At 35.3% G+C, this 16334-nt stretch overlaps 1 protein-coding gene across 5 annotated transcripts in view; it reads right to left on the bottom strand.

Moving 5' to 3' along the window:
- Window positions 1–16334, bottom strand: part of SNTG1 (syntrophin gamma 1) — a 334797-nt gene that overhangs the window by 250626 nt on the left and 67837 nt on the right. For all 5 annotated transcript variants that reach the window (XM_087420584.1, XM_087420581.1, XM_087420583.1 and 2 more), the window contains exon 6: window positions 16213–16254. In XM_087420584.1, the coding sequence (XP_087276710.1) occupies window positions 16213–16254 (42 nt within the window). The remainder of the gene's footprint in view (window positions 1–16212; window positions 16255–16334) is intronic.

Here is a 16334-nt window from a genome sequence, read left to right on the forward strand (position 1 = left end):
TGTGTAACCATCACCACTATCTAATTTTAGAACATTTTTGTCAACCCAAAAAGATATCCTATACTCATTGACATTCTGCCTCTCCCCAGCCCTTGGCAACCACTAATCTACCGTCTGTCTTTATGCATTTGTCTTTCTGCATATTTCACGTAAATGAGATCATACAATATATGATGTTTTGTGACTAGCTTCTTTTACTTAGCGTGTTTTCAAGGTTCATCCATGTTGTAACATATGTCAGTACTTCATTATTTTATTGTCAAATAATATTCAATTTTATGTGTATATACCACATTTTGTTTATCCACTCATCAGTTGAGGTGTTGTTTCTACTTTTTGGCTACTATGAATTATGCTGTTATGAACATTTTGTACAAGTTTTTGTGTGGACCTATGTCATTTCTTTTGGATACTTACTGCAGAAACTCACACTGCAGAGAGTCAAAGACAAAGAAGAAATCCTGAAATAAGACAGAGGATGGGGGAAATAACTTAGCTATAGTGAAACAAGCATTAGAATTATAGCTGACTTCTCATAAGAAACCATGAAAGCAAGAAGAGAGTGAACTGAAATATTTAAAGTGCTGAAAGAGAAAACCATGAACTCAGAATTCTATATCCTGAGAAATTATTCTTCTAAAGTGGAAAAATAAAAATATTATCAGATGCACAACAACAGGAATGCCTTACCAGAATCCCTGCAGTGCAAGAAACATTATAAGAATTTCTTTAGGGATTAGGAACATGATATGTCAGGAACTCAGATCAACATAAAGAAAGCAACAGCTAAAGAAATGAGTGAAAGTAGTCTTTCCTTTTTCTTATTCTTAATTGATTGAAAACAGAACTTTTCACTTGAAGTAATAATAGTGATAATGTATGGGGTGATTGAAGGGTATAGATAAGTAATATGAATGACAGCAATGTTCTAACAGATCCGAGGGATGAATTAGGAATATTCTGCCATAAGCTACCTGCTTTATACAGGAAGCAACATAGGGCTATTTGAAAGTGCATGCAGATTAGTTCAAAATGTACAGTGGAAATTCTAAGGCATGTTTTATTAGAATAAATTATATGATTAGAAAAAATAATTGTTTTTAAAGTGTAATTGATACAATAAAAGAAGAGATATAATGGATTCATATAAAAAGCTTCATTTAAACCAAGGAAGTCAAAAAGAATTGGGGCAGAGGGTGTGGGGAGGGAGAAACGAAGAACAAATGCAACAGATAGAAGCTTTACACACATGGTGGACATCAACTCAATTATATCAATAATCACTTTATAATTGAATGGTCTAAATATCAATTAAAAAACAGAGATTGTCAAGAGGATATAAAAGACCCAACTCTAAATTCTACAAAAACCTCTATTTTAATATAAAGACATCAATAGTTTTAAGGTAAAGGCATAGAGAAAAATATACCTTGCTAATACTAATCAAAGGTAGCTGGAGGAGATGTATTAATTACACACAAAACACACTTCAGAGCAAGAAAAATTATCCGGGTTAAAGAGGAATAAGAAAGTGGTAGAATCTCCAAGAAGACATAGTATTACCAAACAACCTACCAACAGAATATCAAAATATAGAGGCAAATACTGATGGAACTGAAAGGAGAAATAGATATATCCATTATTACATTATTACTTCAACAGTACTTTTTCAAGAATTGATAGTTCAAGCAGGTAGCAACTCAGTAAAGATATAGTTGAACTAAATAGCACTGTCATTCACATTGATATAATAGACTTTTTTTATAGAACACTCCCTCCAAAGACAGCAAAATACATATTTTTCTCAAGCTCATATGGAAATTCATAGAGATATATAGACCACATTCTAGGCCATAAAACAAAACTTAGCAATTTAAAAGAATAGAAATCATACAAATTATGTCCCCAGGCAACAGGGAATTTAAACTAGAAGTCAGTAACAAAAAGATAGTTGGAAAATTCCCCAAATATTTAGAGGGCAAACAATACCCTTCTATATAACACAGGAGTCAAAGAAAAGGTGTGAAGAGAAATTTTAAAATATTTTTAATTGAATTAAGTTGAATGAAATACAACTTTTCAAAATTTGTGGAATTCAGTGAGAGCAGTACTTAGAGACAAATTTACATCATTAAATGAATATATTAGTAAAGAAGATTAAAATCAATGATCTAAGCTTCCGCTACAGGAAACTAGAAAAAGTAGAGCAATCAAAGCATAAAGCAAGAAGAATAAAATTTACAAAGGAAATCAATGAAATGCAAAACAAACAAAAACAATAGAGAAAAATCAATCAAAGTAAATTTGTTTCACAAGTGAAACCCAAACTTCTTCTTTGAAATGATCAATAGAATTGATAAACTTCTAGCAAAACTAACCAAGAAATAAAGAGAGAGGATACAAATTACCAATATCAGAAATGAAAGAGGAGTCACCCTTATTGACCCCATGGACATTTATAAAAATGTTAATAATCGATACTATGAACAACTCTATGCTCACAACTTTGATAATTTAGATGATATGGATCAATTCTTTGAAAGACACAACTTCTAAAACTCATACAAGGAGAAATAGATATTCTAAAATGGCCTATATCTATTACAATAATTGAACTAACAATAATAACATTACAAAAAAACCAGTCAACTCAGAAAGTTTCCTTGGTGAGTTCTATCACATATTTAGTGAAAAAATGATACCAATCCTCCACAATCTTGTCTAGAATACGGAGTCAGAGGCAACACTTCCTAACTTATTCTTTGATGTTACTATTATCTTAAAACCAAAAAAGATTTTTAAAAATCACCAAAAAAAATTAAGACCAATACATTTCATGCACATACACGCAATGATCTTCAAAAACTTATTAACACATCAAACCCAATAATGTATAAAAAGAATTATACACCACTCCAGAATGGGTTTATTCCAGGTAAGCAAGGATTATTCAACACAATCTTCCTCTTTTTTTCATTTTTTGCTTGAGGAAGATTAGCCCTGAGCTAACATCTGTGCCAGTCTTCCTCTATTTTGTATGTGGGTCACTGCCTCAGCATGGCTGACAAGTAGCGTAGGTCTATGCCCAGGATCCGAACCTGCAAACCCAGGCCGCTGAAGCAGATCATGCTGAACTCAACTACTATGCCACGAGCCTGGCTCCTCAACATTTTTAATTCAATCAGTGTAATCCACCATATCAAAAGGCTAAAGAACAAAAAACATTGGTCATATCAATTGAAGCAGAGAAAGCATTTGAAAGAACTCACCATACACCCATGATTAAAACTCTCTGCAAACCAGGAATATAGGGAAACTTCTTCAACTTGATATAGAACATCTACAAAATACCCACAGCTAACATCATACTTAATGGTGAGAAACTGGACTCCTTCCCACTGAGACCAGGAACAAAGTAAGGATGTATTTTCTCACAATCTCTATTCAAATTGTACTGGAAGTCGAGGCTAGTTCAATATGACAGTAACAAAAAAGAAATAAAACTTACAAAGATTGGAAAGGAGGAAATAAAGTCATTTTTATTCACAGATGATATGATTATCTATGTAGCAAGTCCCAAAGAATCTACCAAAACCAGCAATAATTTTTAATTTTTAATTTTTCTATTAATTCCAATTCCTGGAATTAATAGAAAAATAAAACAATTGAGCAGAATAGATATTTAATACAAAAAAGTTGATTGCTTTCCCATTTGCCAGCAATAATTAATTGGAATTTGAAATTAGAAAAGCCATATCTTTTGCTATAATATCAAAGAAGTGAAATATTCATGTTTAAATCTAACAAAATATATATAGAATTATATGCGCAAAACTACAAAACTCTGAAGATAGAACAAAGACAAGATATTCCATGCTCATGGATTATGACTCAATATTGTTTAGATGTTGATTTTCCCAAACTAATCAATCAATTTAATGAAATCTCCACCAAAATCCTGAAAGCTATTTTATAGAGATTTAAAAGTGACTCTAAAATTTATATGGAAAAGCAAAAGACAGAATAGCCAACAGAATACTGTGGAAAAAGAACAAGGTTAGAAGACATACTCTTCCTGCTGTCAAGACTTACCATAAAATTGCAATAATCAAGACAGCATGCTAGTGGCAAAAGGACAGACATAGGATTAATAGAAGAGACTATGAAAACCAAAAGTAGCCTCACACAAATACAGTCAACTGCTCAACAAAGGAGAAAAGGCAATGCAATGGAAATAAATAGTCTTTTTGACAAATGTGCTGGAACAATTGCATATGTCTTACACGCAAAAAAAAAAAAAATTAACTTAGAAGCAGATCTTACCCCTTTCACAAAAATTAACTCAAAATCAATCATAGCACTAAAAGTAAAATTCAATACTAAAAACTTTCTAGAAGAAGCAAAGGAGATTATCCAGTGACCTTGGTTTTGGCGATGAGTTTTTAGATGCAACATCAATAGCATAATTCATGAAAGAAAAATTTGATGAGCTGGACTTTATTAACATTAAAAACTTTCATTCACAAAGTACACTTTTAAGAAAATAAAAAGGCAACCCATAGACAACCCACATAAAATATTTTTACAACATATTTTTGATGTTGTATCCAATATACACAAAGAGCAGTCTCCAATATATGCAAAGAACTCAACACTCAACAGTAAGAAAACAAACAACCCAATTAAAATATGGGCAAAATATATGAACAGACATAGCACCAAAGAAAATATAAAGAGGGCAAATAAAGATGTTCAACACCATTTGTCTTTAAGGGATTGTAAATTCAAATAGCATGAGATACCCCTACACACCTTAACATGGTTTAAATCCAGAAAACTGACGATACCAATTGCTGGTAAGGAAACAGAGCAATGGCAACTCTCTTTCATTACTACTGGATGTACGAAATGGTACAGCCATTTTGGAAAATAGTTTGGCAGTTTCTTACAAAGCTAATTATAGTCTTACCATATAGTCCAGCAATTGCACTTCTAGATTATACTCAATTGATTTGAAAACAAGTCTACACAAAACGCTGCATGCAAATATTTGTTCATAATCACCAAAAACTGGAAGCAAGCATAATGTCCTTCAACAGGTAAATGGGTAAACAAACTGTATAACAATTTAATATTCCATTGTATGAAATATTCCATTGTCCATACAATTGAATATTAGTTAGTGCTTAAAAAGAAATGAGCTATCAAGCCACGAAGACATGTATAAATCTTAAACGCATGTCGCTGAGAGAAGCCAATCTGAAAAAGCTACATTGTCTAGGATTCCAGTTATATGACATTCTGGTACAGGCAAAATTATATAGACATTGAAATGGTCATTTCCAGAGGACAGTGGTCTAGGGAAGAGGAGGGGAGGGATAGATGAAGCACAGAGGACTTTTTAGGGTAGTGAAACTATCCTATACGATATTGTAATGGTGCATTAATGATACTATGCACTTGTCAATACCTATAGAATTTACAGGTAAAAAGTGAGTGAACCTTAATGTGCTCAAATCTTTAAAAAAATTTATTTAGGAGATCGGAGGAAGATCATGATGGAATGCAGAATGTGACAAGAGGATCTATATTACGAATGTTTGAAACACCTCACTGAAGGAGATGGGATTGCGGTACTGACCTATATAACTTTGGAAGTGAATGAAATCTGTAAAACTAAAGACAAAAAAGAAATGTATATAAACTCCCTACTCTACTTGATAAAGTTTTTCCCACTGGAGAATGGGTGAATAATTCTGATACTGCTGTACATGCATACTGAATTTGAAGAATTAATAAATGGATGGCAGATGGTGTAACCATCTGTTGGAGTGGGAGGTAACAGATAAGCAGGAGCAGGAGGCTAGAATGATCTGTGGGCTAATGGATTAAGTTGGAGGCAGCCATATAAACTCATGTTTAGCTTAATATAGACACAGATGGTTACATATAGAAACATGTCTGAATAGATATGTACATATGAACAAGTTTGTATACACAGGGATATTTCCTCGTTCTGTCAGCTGAGAGGGCCTGGAAGGCACTGCTACTCCAGTAACAATGAGCACACCTAGAACCTGGATTTTGGTTTCTAACACATTCTCTGACAAAGGGAAGCAGGACCTCCAGGAGAAATTGCTGATTCTTGAACTGGCAGGAAATATACAAGATGAGCCTGAAACGTCTTTTAGTGCCTGAAACTGAGGAAGTGCTCAAAAATAGAAATCCCAGGGAGTATTTCAAAGCAACACTGAAGCCAACTGAAAGAGCTCCCAACAGCCAAAGCTGGGACCACTTGAGCAAGAGAATAAAAAAAGTAGCATTGGTTTACAACCCCAAGTATAAAATAAATACCCATGAATCCATACTGATCTATTAAAATGATTGAATAAATAAATTGATATGAATAGATAAATCTCCTATGAAGCAGAATTCCAAAGAATTTATGTAGATAGTCCACCCTTATGGAGGAAAACATATTCCCCACTGTTTCAGTGTGAGCTCTGCATAATGACCTCCTTCTAAAGAGCACAGTGTAACCTTAGAAGGAAAAAACCTGACAAACTATCTCAGCCAGGTGATCAAGGTTAATATCAGTGGTGATAAAGTCACTGTGTCATATGTACACTTGACATGATGTGAAGAGAATGGCACTTTGCCTCTGTGATCTTTGGCCCCAAACACATAAACTCAGTCTAATCACAAGGAAAACATCAGAAAAATCCCAGTTGAGTTACATTCCACAAAATACCTGACCAGTACTCCTCTAAATTGTCAAGGTTATAAAAAAAAGGAGTTCTGGAAATTATTACAGCCAAGAGGAGCCTAAGGGGACATGGCTACTAAATGTAATGTGTATTCTGGATGGGATGCTGGAACAGAAAAAAAGGTATTGGGTAAAAACTAAAGAAATCTGAATGAAGTATAGACTTTTGTTAACAATAATGTATAAATATTGATTTATTCATTATAATAAATTAATTGTAATAATGTAAGATGTTAATAATAGGGAAAACTGGGTATGGAGTATATTACAACACTCAAGACTATCTGCACAATTTTCTGTCAATCTAAAAGTGTTCTCACATAAAGAGCTTGCATGAAAATCAAGAACAAAAAGAACAAAGTTTGAGGACTTATATTTTTCAATTTCAAAACTTACTGCAAATCAGTACTGTGATATTGGCATAAGCATATGCAAATAGATTAATGGAACATAATTAAGAATCTAGAAATAAAGTCTTACATTTAGGGCAATTCATTTTTAACAAAAGTGCCAAAGCAATTCAAAGAGAAAGAACAATCTTTTCAAAAAACGATGCTGGAACAGTTGGATACCCACATTACCTTATCTCACATCATATACAAAAATTGACTCAAAATTGATCATAGACTTAAATGTAAATCATTAAAACTATAGAACCATTAGAAGAAAGTATGGCACTAAATCTTCATGTTCTTAGATTTATTAGATAAGACAGCAAAAGCACAAGTGATAAAATTAAAAAATTCGTAAGTTGGACTTCATGACAATCAAAATCTTTGAGCTTCAAAAGATACCATTAAGAAATTGAAGAGAGAAGCCACAGATTAGGAAAGATATTTGCAAATCATATATTTGACTTGTAGCCAGCATATACAAAACAAACAAACAAACTCTTCAAAATCAATAAGTCAAATAACCCAATTAATCAAGAATATATAGGAATATCACAAACACATGAAAAGATGTTCAATATTCTTTGTCATTAGGGAAATGCAAACTGAAATCAAAGGATTATCCCACTTCAGAGGAAGCACAGACCTGTAGACATGCTTTTTTTTTCTTTTACTTAGCATTTTGTTTCTGTTTGAAAGCATATACATCAAATCTAGATAGTTTTCTTGTATCATTCCTTAAATAATAAAGAATCCTTTTATTCTATATTTTTTCTGAATACTGCTCTGATATTAAAATTCCTAATGGAATATCTCTAATATTCTGTTCTGTCTTATTGCCTACGTATTTGCTATTTTATTCCATGTTGAGAGATTTTCCAACTTTATAATCTTTCCACATTCTATAGCTTTTTTCAATAATGCTATTAAAGTTTTAATATCCAAGAGGTTTTTTTTTCTCTGCATGTTGCTTTCATATATAATGCTGGCATTGTTTTATTTATATAAAACATCTCTTTAAAAATATTATAGTATGAAGTCCTTTTTTTTCTGAACCTTGTGTTGTCTGTTTCCTTCAATTTTTTCTCACTCTGTTTTAGCCTTTGTCTTTTATGTGGATGATTTTCCTCAAATATTAGTGATCCTTTGGTATCAGTCAATATTTAAGAGTGAGACATTGAAAAGTAAATTGAGAGCTTTAGGTGGAGGATGCATGGCTTACCCACCATTAGGCTTTCTGCAGTTATGAGGGGGACGCAGCCTGCAGTGGGAGGGCCCAAATGCATTATTTGTGGGTTATTTCTCTTAGATCAACTTCACTAACGAAGAGTCTTCTAACCTTCTCTTCTAATGGTAAGAAACCTGGGTGCCGGCGTTCTGAGTTGCAAGAAGGGCAAAGGCAGAGAAACGCAGTTCAGAATACATATCTCTCTTTATTTCAGTGCAGAACCTCTTCCATGCCCTCTGCTGTGCCCGAGGCTGAATGCTGAGAGGCTCTTGTTGAATCCTAATTCAGTCTTCTGTTCTGGGCTGTTCTCAACTGTCCCTTTTAATGTCCCTGCCAACTCCAATTCCTATCTCAGTTCTGTAATGTGAATATTTGCTAGACATTGGCTTTTGCTTCAGCTTTCTCAGCCCTTCTAGGACAATTTTCACTGAAATGAAAATCCACTTTCAGTTTTCAAGAAGTTTACCAACAACCCTGTTTATTGTCATATAACAGAGTGTCAGGAGGGAAGAGAAGTGAAAACATCTCATTTAACTTTAAATCTCTGCATTGGTTTGTTTAAGATTGCACATTTACCATTTGGGAAAGTTTCTTAGTCCATTTGGGCTGCTATAACAAAATACCACAGACTGGGAAGCTTACAAACATAAGAAATTTATTTCTTACATTTCTGGAGGCTGGAAGTTCGAGACCAGGGTACCAGCACGGTGGAGTGAAGGCCCCCCTCAGAAGCAGAGACTTCTCCTCGCATCCTCACATGAGGGAAGTGGCTAGAGAGCTCTGTGGGGCCTCTTTTATAAGAGCACTAATCCCATTCATGAGGGCTCCACCCTCATGACCTAAGCACCTCCCAAGGGTCCCACTTTCTGATACCATCACATTGGCATCAGGATTTCAACATATGACTTTTGGGGAGGCACAGACAGTCAGACCATAGCAGAAGACTTGAGGTTTATCTTTTGATAGACAATCCTGAAAAGGTCGAATATGCTTTTTCTATGCAATTTGGTATCCCAAACCAGGAAGGAAGGAGATCTCCTAGGAGTTTGTTTGCACACACACCACTGGTGCTGTTGAGTAAAGGTAGGATAATTCCTATACCACAGTTCTATAGCAGTTGCTGTAGGGCTCCCAGACAGTCTTAAGAATAAGCACACATGTACGGGATATCTTTCTGCCTCAAAGTCATCCAAAGAGCCACTCCCTATGTGAATCTTTATCTAAATGTTGAGTTTCTTCCCTTTCTGATGCCCAGATCTCTGATCTGGAGAATCATGTCTATTGCCCAGATTACCTTCAGTAGTAGCTTAAAGCATCCTGAGATGTCGCAGAACTACTTCAGAATGTATAAGTCCAGAAGCCTCTTGGTAAGACTTCAATGAAGCCCAGTTCTAGATGTGAATTCTAGAAGGCTTCACACTACCCACAGGACCATAGTGAGGTTTTCACAATCTGGAGGATTCATGCTATTTTCTCTTCATTAATGAGAACTCCCCACCTTGGGCGTGACAGATGAATGAGGCACAATCTTGCCTCATTCATTTTATACCCCCCATAATTGCAGAATCTCAACCTCACAAGAAATCATCTATCCCCTGGTTTCTGGGTGTGTCCATGTGCTTAGAAACTAGTCTTTCCATTTGTTGAACGTGCAATTCTTTCTTTCTTCCTCTCTGGTCCCCTTGTTAAATTCTCTGAGTTATGGCAGACCCTGACAAGCATTACTGCTTCTGGGCACTGTGGCTGCTTCTACTGGGTACCACTTCTTTCACTGCATAGTGTGAGCAAGTGTTCTGAGAAGCATTTTCTTAGAAGTGGCAATGCATCATTTCTGACATCCTGATATTTTAAAGGCATTTTCTCCAAAAATTTTTCTTCAGATTTCCCCCCTCCCGGTGAGCTCTTTCCTGGAGACTCAGACATGAATCCACAGGAGTTATGGGTGCCTGAAAGAAAAAACTTATTTGAGTAATTATAAAAGCTCTCTGTATTGCTTCTCCATTACCATTATTTTTGTATACATCTCCTTTTTTGTAAACAGCATGATTTTGGCATATATCCACTAACTCATGAGAAAGTGCACAAAAATATGTGATTTTTTCTTTTTTTCAATTTTAGGAGTATTTTTTAGAATGCTTTTAGGTTTGCAGAAAAAATTGTGCAGAAAGTACAGAAAGTTCTCTCCCCATCCTCTCTCACACAGAGTATCCCCTATTATTAAAATCTTGCTCTAGATTGGTTCATTTGTTACAATTGATGAGCCCTCATCCACACATTAGTATTAACTAAGGCCCACAGTTAGTTCCATTAGAGTTCACTAATTGTATTGTATGGTTCTACAGGTTTAACAAAAGTACATGTTCTTTTAAAATAAAAGAATTGCACATTTTAGCTAGAAAAGACATTAAGAGTGATCTATTTCAAACTCTTCATCTTTCAGACAAAAAAAATGAGGACCAGAGAGGTTTAGGACCTTTATGAATACCAGACAGCTGGAAAGTATCTGTAACAAAACGTTTAACTCAGGTCTTCAAACTTCCATTCTAACACACTTTCTTCTCCTTGCCTTTCAGTTTGATCATTTTGAAAATAGAATAAGTCAGCTATGTGAAGACTGTATAGTCTATATAACACACATCTCCCGTCCTGAGAAGAGTCTTTGCTGGAGGTATGAAGGGAATATGAGCACGCTCATCTCTACCTCACCAGTCTATTTCTCCTCTCCATACGACATGGTCTACCTGCATCCTCCGTGTCAATTCCTCTAGATGGAAATTGGTTGAGGCCACTAACTAATTGGTTTATCAGGCTTTGCTTTGTCTCATTATTAAGGGAGCTGCAAAATCAGGTATTTGAGCTATGTATGACAACAAACAAGGATTTGATGAGAACTAGTAGCTAGGAATAACAAGCATGCATTTCATTAAAGTGTCACTTGTGCTGTCTATATTCATAAACTAATTAGGGGCCAGCCTGTGAGTCCAGCAGCAAAGGAATTCCTAAAGATATTGATGATTTAAGTAGGTAAATAAGGCAAATTCTGGATCTTTTTTTTTTTTAAATCATAGATATCATAAACAATATTTCATACCTTTTTGCCTTTGCATTTAACATTTCCCAAACCAGTGGGAATTATTGAAAGTTAAATGATTTCACATATAGCTTTCCTTGGCAGTAGTTAATTCAAAGAAAAAAAGTCCACTGTGGTTAGAATTTGTAAGGAAAGTATTAATCAGTGAGAACTCAAAATCTATTCCCAAACTGAGGACAAATTGAGAAATGTTAGCAGATAGGTAAAACATGATTTGCAACTCAATGATATTAAAATGTTTTTGCCAATATCTAAAATGATTTGTGTTCTCAAATCACATCCTAAATATGTTCCTTGGTAATTCATAAAACCTCCTGAACTGTTTCAATATATAAATTAATGCTTCATTTTCAGAAGATATAACCCTTGTAATGTTATTTTCTGATTAAGCTAAAAAAGAACATGTTCTTTTTATCCAAATGGAAATTTTAAATTAAAACATATATCATAACAATTAAATTGCTATTAATCAACATTTTGTATTAGTTTTGTAAAATTTTTTTCATTGCATGAGTGTATCATTTTAACTTACGTAATTTGAGCTACTCATTCTGCTCTAAGTTTTTTAGAATTTGGTTCAAAATCACGAATTCAGAATTACGATGATAGTTATTTGCATTCCTAATTATCTAATATTTTCTAGCAATAAAACCATAAAAATAAAAAGCAGATGTGCCTCTTGTTTAGGATTTATAAATCTCAAACCTGAAATCAGAAATGTTCTTTTAAAGGAAATCTCTGGAATGATCTAGTCATCCATCCTGCTTTGCCTGGTGATGAGCTATCCTGTTTTTAAAGTCTTATTAGATGGAAATTTCATTTATACAAATAGATTCTCATTTCCAGTAATCTTGATTGTAGAATCAGGATGCTATCTTTTCTGCTATAGCTAAGTCTTATTTCCTTTTATTTCTCGTGAGTATAGATCAATCACCATTGTTATATTTTGAAGACCATTGTAAATCAACATTTTTTTATATTGCCCTTTCCTAATAATTTTTGTATACTCTCTTAATTATTAAACTCTAAAGAAATGATGCCCAATAGCAATAAGTTTAGATACATATAAAGTTATTTATATATTCTTTCTCGTCACACAAAGGACTCAGTCTCAGTGCATTTCATGTAGATGACACTCAAAAGATTTTGATATATGATCAGTTTACCTGTTAAGCAAAAGAAAATATGAGTAGCTATATATAGAGATGACAATCAACTTAATGTGGCTAGGGTTCAATAGTAAAATAAAGAAAGCAGAGCTAATCTTAGCAACAGCAGCAATAGATCTAGCTTTCATAGAAAAAAGAAATTGTGACATTAGGGATTTTTGGTCCCTTGGGAGCACAACTTACAGACTACAAAACACATTCACACCAAAAATAAAAAGAGATACCCTGCTGGATCAGCAGGAATCCTCCTTTCTCAAATGGCCCTGCCATTCCAGTCATGGGTGCCCACTTAGATTTCTAGTTGGAAGTGGTGGTTACCTCTCTGCATGGGAACCTCGCAGGGGCCAGCATGGATCTCAACAAAACACTGTCCAAATCAACATAGCAATGGTCACTGGAGGTAAACAGGGAGAAGAGTGTAGCATGTGAATGAATATTATTTGATGGCATAAATTAATATATAATTTTTCTTAATTGTCAGATCTCTCCTAGGAGTTCCATATACATTAGTCTCATTCAAACCTTATAAAAGTTATTATTAGTTCATTTTTACAAATGAGTAAGAGAAAGACAGAAAAGGTAAGTTAATTTGCTTAAAATTACAATATTATTAAGTGGTTGAGTCAGGGTTCGTATGCAGTTGTTTCTGAGCAGTAAAGCCCTCTATATTTGGAGTCTTGCTATTTCCCTACCATGTCACATGCAGAGCAATGCTTGTTCTAGTATTTCTTAATCAGGGAACTTTGATAGCATCTCTTCATTAGCAATCTTCTAGGAAGAAGAATGCCTTGTGTGGTGTGGGTAAAGCCCAGAATTGATTTATTGCATGCCCAGACTGGTAACGTGAGAAACACACAGATGCAAATGCTTCGGCGATCTAATTCTATGCATTTGGCTAAAGAATTCCATCCACAATTCTACTGAGAGCTCAGAGCAGACAACCTGGGATCCCCCTTCCACATAGATCAGATCTTGTAACTCCAACACAGAAGTAACAGCTATAGTGTTTAAGGCTTCCTAAGAGTGAAACTGATCGGAGGCCAGATGCAGAATTTCCAACAATGTCAATGAACAGTGTATGTGAACGAATGAAAAGTTACATGCACAAACGATGTGTCACACTTCTCCCATTTGTTTCTGAATTTGGAACTCTGTGAATCATCGACTTGGAGTAAGGAGCGTGGTATATCAGCACGCTGTTTCAAAACTATCCACATCCTTTCAGCTTGTTATGCTTTTTGCTGCCTAAGTCCATTCTTAAACATTTAATTGATATCTCAGTCCCACTGAGGTGTAAGGAAGTCTCTTTGCTTAGGTAATTAGCAATGAGAACCAAAGCATCGAATCACTGTTGGAAAATAAAAGATTAGAACTAAATAATAATATTAGTACCTGTATTTCAAAGCTGATAAGGCTAAGCCTCTCAAAAAATAAAAGTTTATTGTGAAGGACCACAAATGATTTGCTATACCATCCTAAATTCCTTTAATTTGAAACAGAACGAACACCACTAAGAAGTGGCATTATTACGGCATTCTGGTCTTTCATGCCACGCTCATCTGGTCAATCAAAGCTTCATCACAGGGGCCAGCCCCGTGGCTTAGCGGTTAAGTGTGCGCGCTCCGCTGCTGGCGGCCCGGGTTCGGATCCCGGGCGTGCACCGACGCACCACTTCTCCGGCCATGCTGAGGCGGCGTCCCACATACAGCAACTAGAAGGATGTGCAACTATGACATACAACTATGTACTGGGGCTTTAGGGGAAAAATAAATAAATAAAATTAAAAAAAAAAAAAAAAAAAAAAGCTTCATCACAGTTTGTCTAAGCACACTGCCTGCCTCTGAAGGGCAAACTGCAAACACAGTCGTCTCACAGCGTGTGGTTTTAAGAGAGAATGCTTCTGTTTTTGCTCCCTGTGTAATGAGTTTAAAAATCATTTTGTACTTTTGAAAAATAACTAAAGTTAAAATATCTTTGCTCACACAGCTCTATAAAATTGACACAGGAATCTGCAGAACAGAGTTCTCTGTTCCATGTTTGCTCATTTGTCTAAAAACCTATTCTGAAGTACTACTTTTCTCTGTACACATTTGCAGTAAACATGAGACTTGAAATGCTTATATTTTACATGATGTTCACCACAGAGTGGCAATAGGGTGGCCAAAATAATATTTCTGAGCAGGTAAAGACCAGTAATGAATACTAACAAACCTTGGCTAGTTATTCCAAGGGCTGACAAGCAAGAACCTTCTCTAATATCACTACTGTGGAACTGTGGCTTTGCACAGACACCTGAGGTTGCCTCTTTGAGGTTTGAAATATGTAAATATATGAGAATAATGTTCTTCAAATAGCTTTCTTGTTTGTTTATTTGTTTCTTTTGGTGAGGAAGATTGGCCCTAAGCTAACATCTGTGCCCATCTTCCTCTATTTTGTATGGGGGACGCTGCCGCTTCATGGCTTGATGAGCAATGTGTAGGTCTGTGCCCGGGGTTCTGAACCCACAAACCCTGGGATGCCGAGGAGGATCATGCGAACTTAACCACTATGCCAGCAGGCAGGCCCCCCAAATAGCTTTTAACAGAGGAGCAATGTATTCAAAAACCAAATAAACTAGAGCTGTGAGAAGCAAAAGGCTTACAGTATTTTTCATTTTGTTTGACTCAAGTATAAACTTTTAAACATAATTTCTCCTCTATCCCTTCCCGTGTGAGCTGACACAGAAATTCAGTGACGGTTTTCTGAATGTTATTAAATCAACTATGACAAACATTTCCCTAAACACCTAATACTGTCCTGCTCCTTTCTTATGACATCTTCCCATCTCCACAGATTCTCCTAAAGTGTAGTTTAGAGGCCACTTACAATGGAACCACTTGGGCTGATTGTTAAAATTTCAATTCCTGGACCCATCTAAACTGACTGAATTAGAATATCTGATGCCAGGGCTTCACATACGCACATTTATCAACACCCAGGAAAATGCCACAGTAAACACTGATGACCGTTCTGCGTAATTCTAAACCCATTTGCCTTGAGGTTATGCTCTTCCGAATTCCCTTTCTCTCTCTCTCCACAAACACACACACACACACACTCACACACACTCACACACACACCCACACACACTCACACACACCCACACACACACACTCACACACACACACACTCACACACTCACACCCACACACACTCACACACACACACACACACCGTCTTCATATGGTCTTCCGTTTGCCCCTGCTACTGTATGAGATTTTACAGACATAAAGTTTATTGTTTATAAACTTATAAACATTTGAAGAAATTTAGAGATGTATTTCATCTAAAGATACACTTAGGGAACATTGACAGGCAAGGATTAATGGAAAAACATAGCAAACGACTGATCCATTTCTAGTAGGAGAAAAAATATCAATTAAGAGATCATTTGAAAATCTGATAGCACGCTGGACCAATGTCGTATCTTCCTAATGAACAAAATGAACAGTTTTTAGCAGTGCAATAAATCCTCATTTGCACATGGGGAAAATGATGATATTAGGAAAAAGTTAAAGAAAACTCACCACTTCTTCATGTCTGCATTTTCTCACATTAATTCCATTTATCTGCAATAAAAAGAAAAGCATAGTTTCGTGCGGTATATTGTGAATTGACTCTATGTTTTGGTTGCACATAGAAAATAATG

Source organism: Ceratotherium simum, chromosome 31, assembly GCF_057802395.1.
Source record: "Ceratotherium simum simum isolate JZ-2026a chromosome 31, ASM5780239v1, whole genome shotgun sequence".
NCBI classification, from domain to species: Eukaryota; Metazoa; Chordata; class Mammalia; order Perissodactyla; family Rhinocerotidae; genus Ceratotherium; species Ceratotherium simum.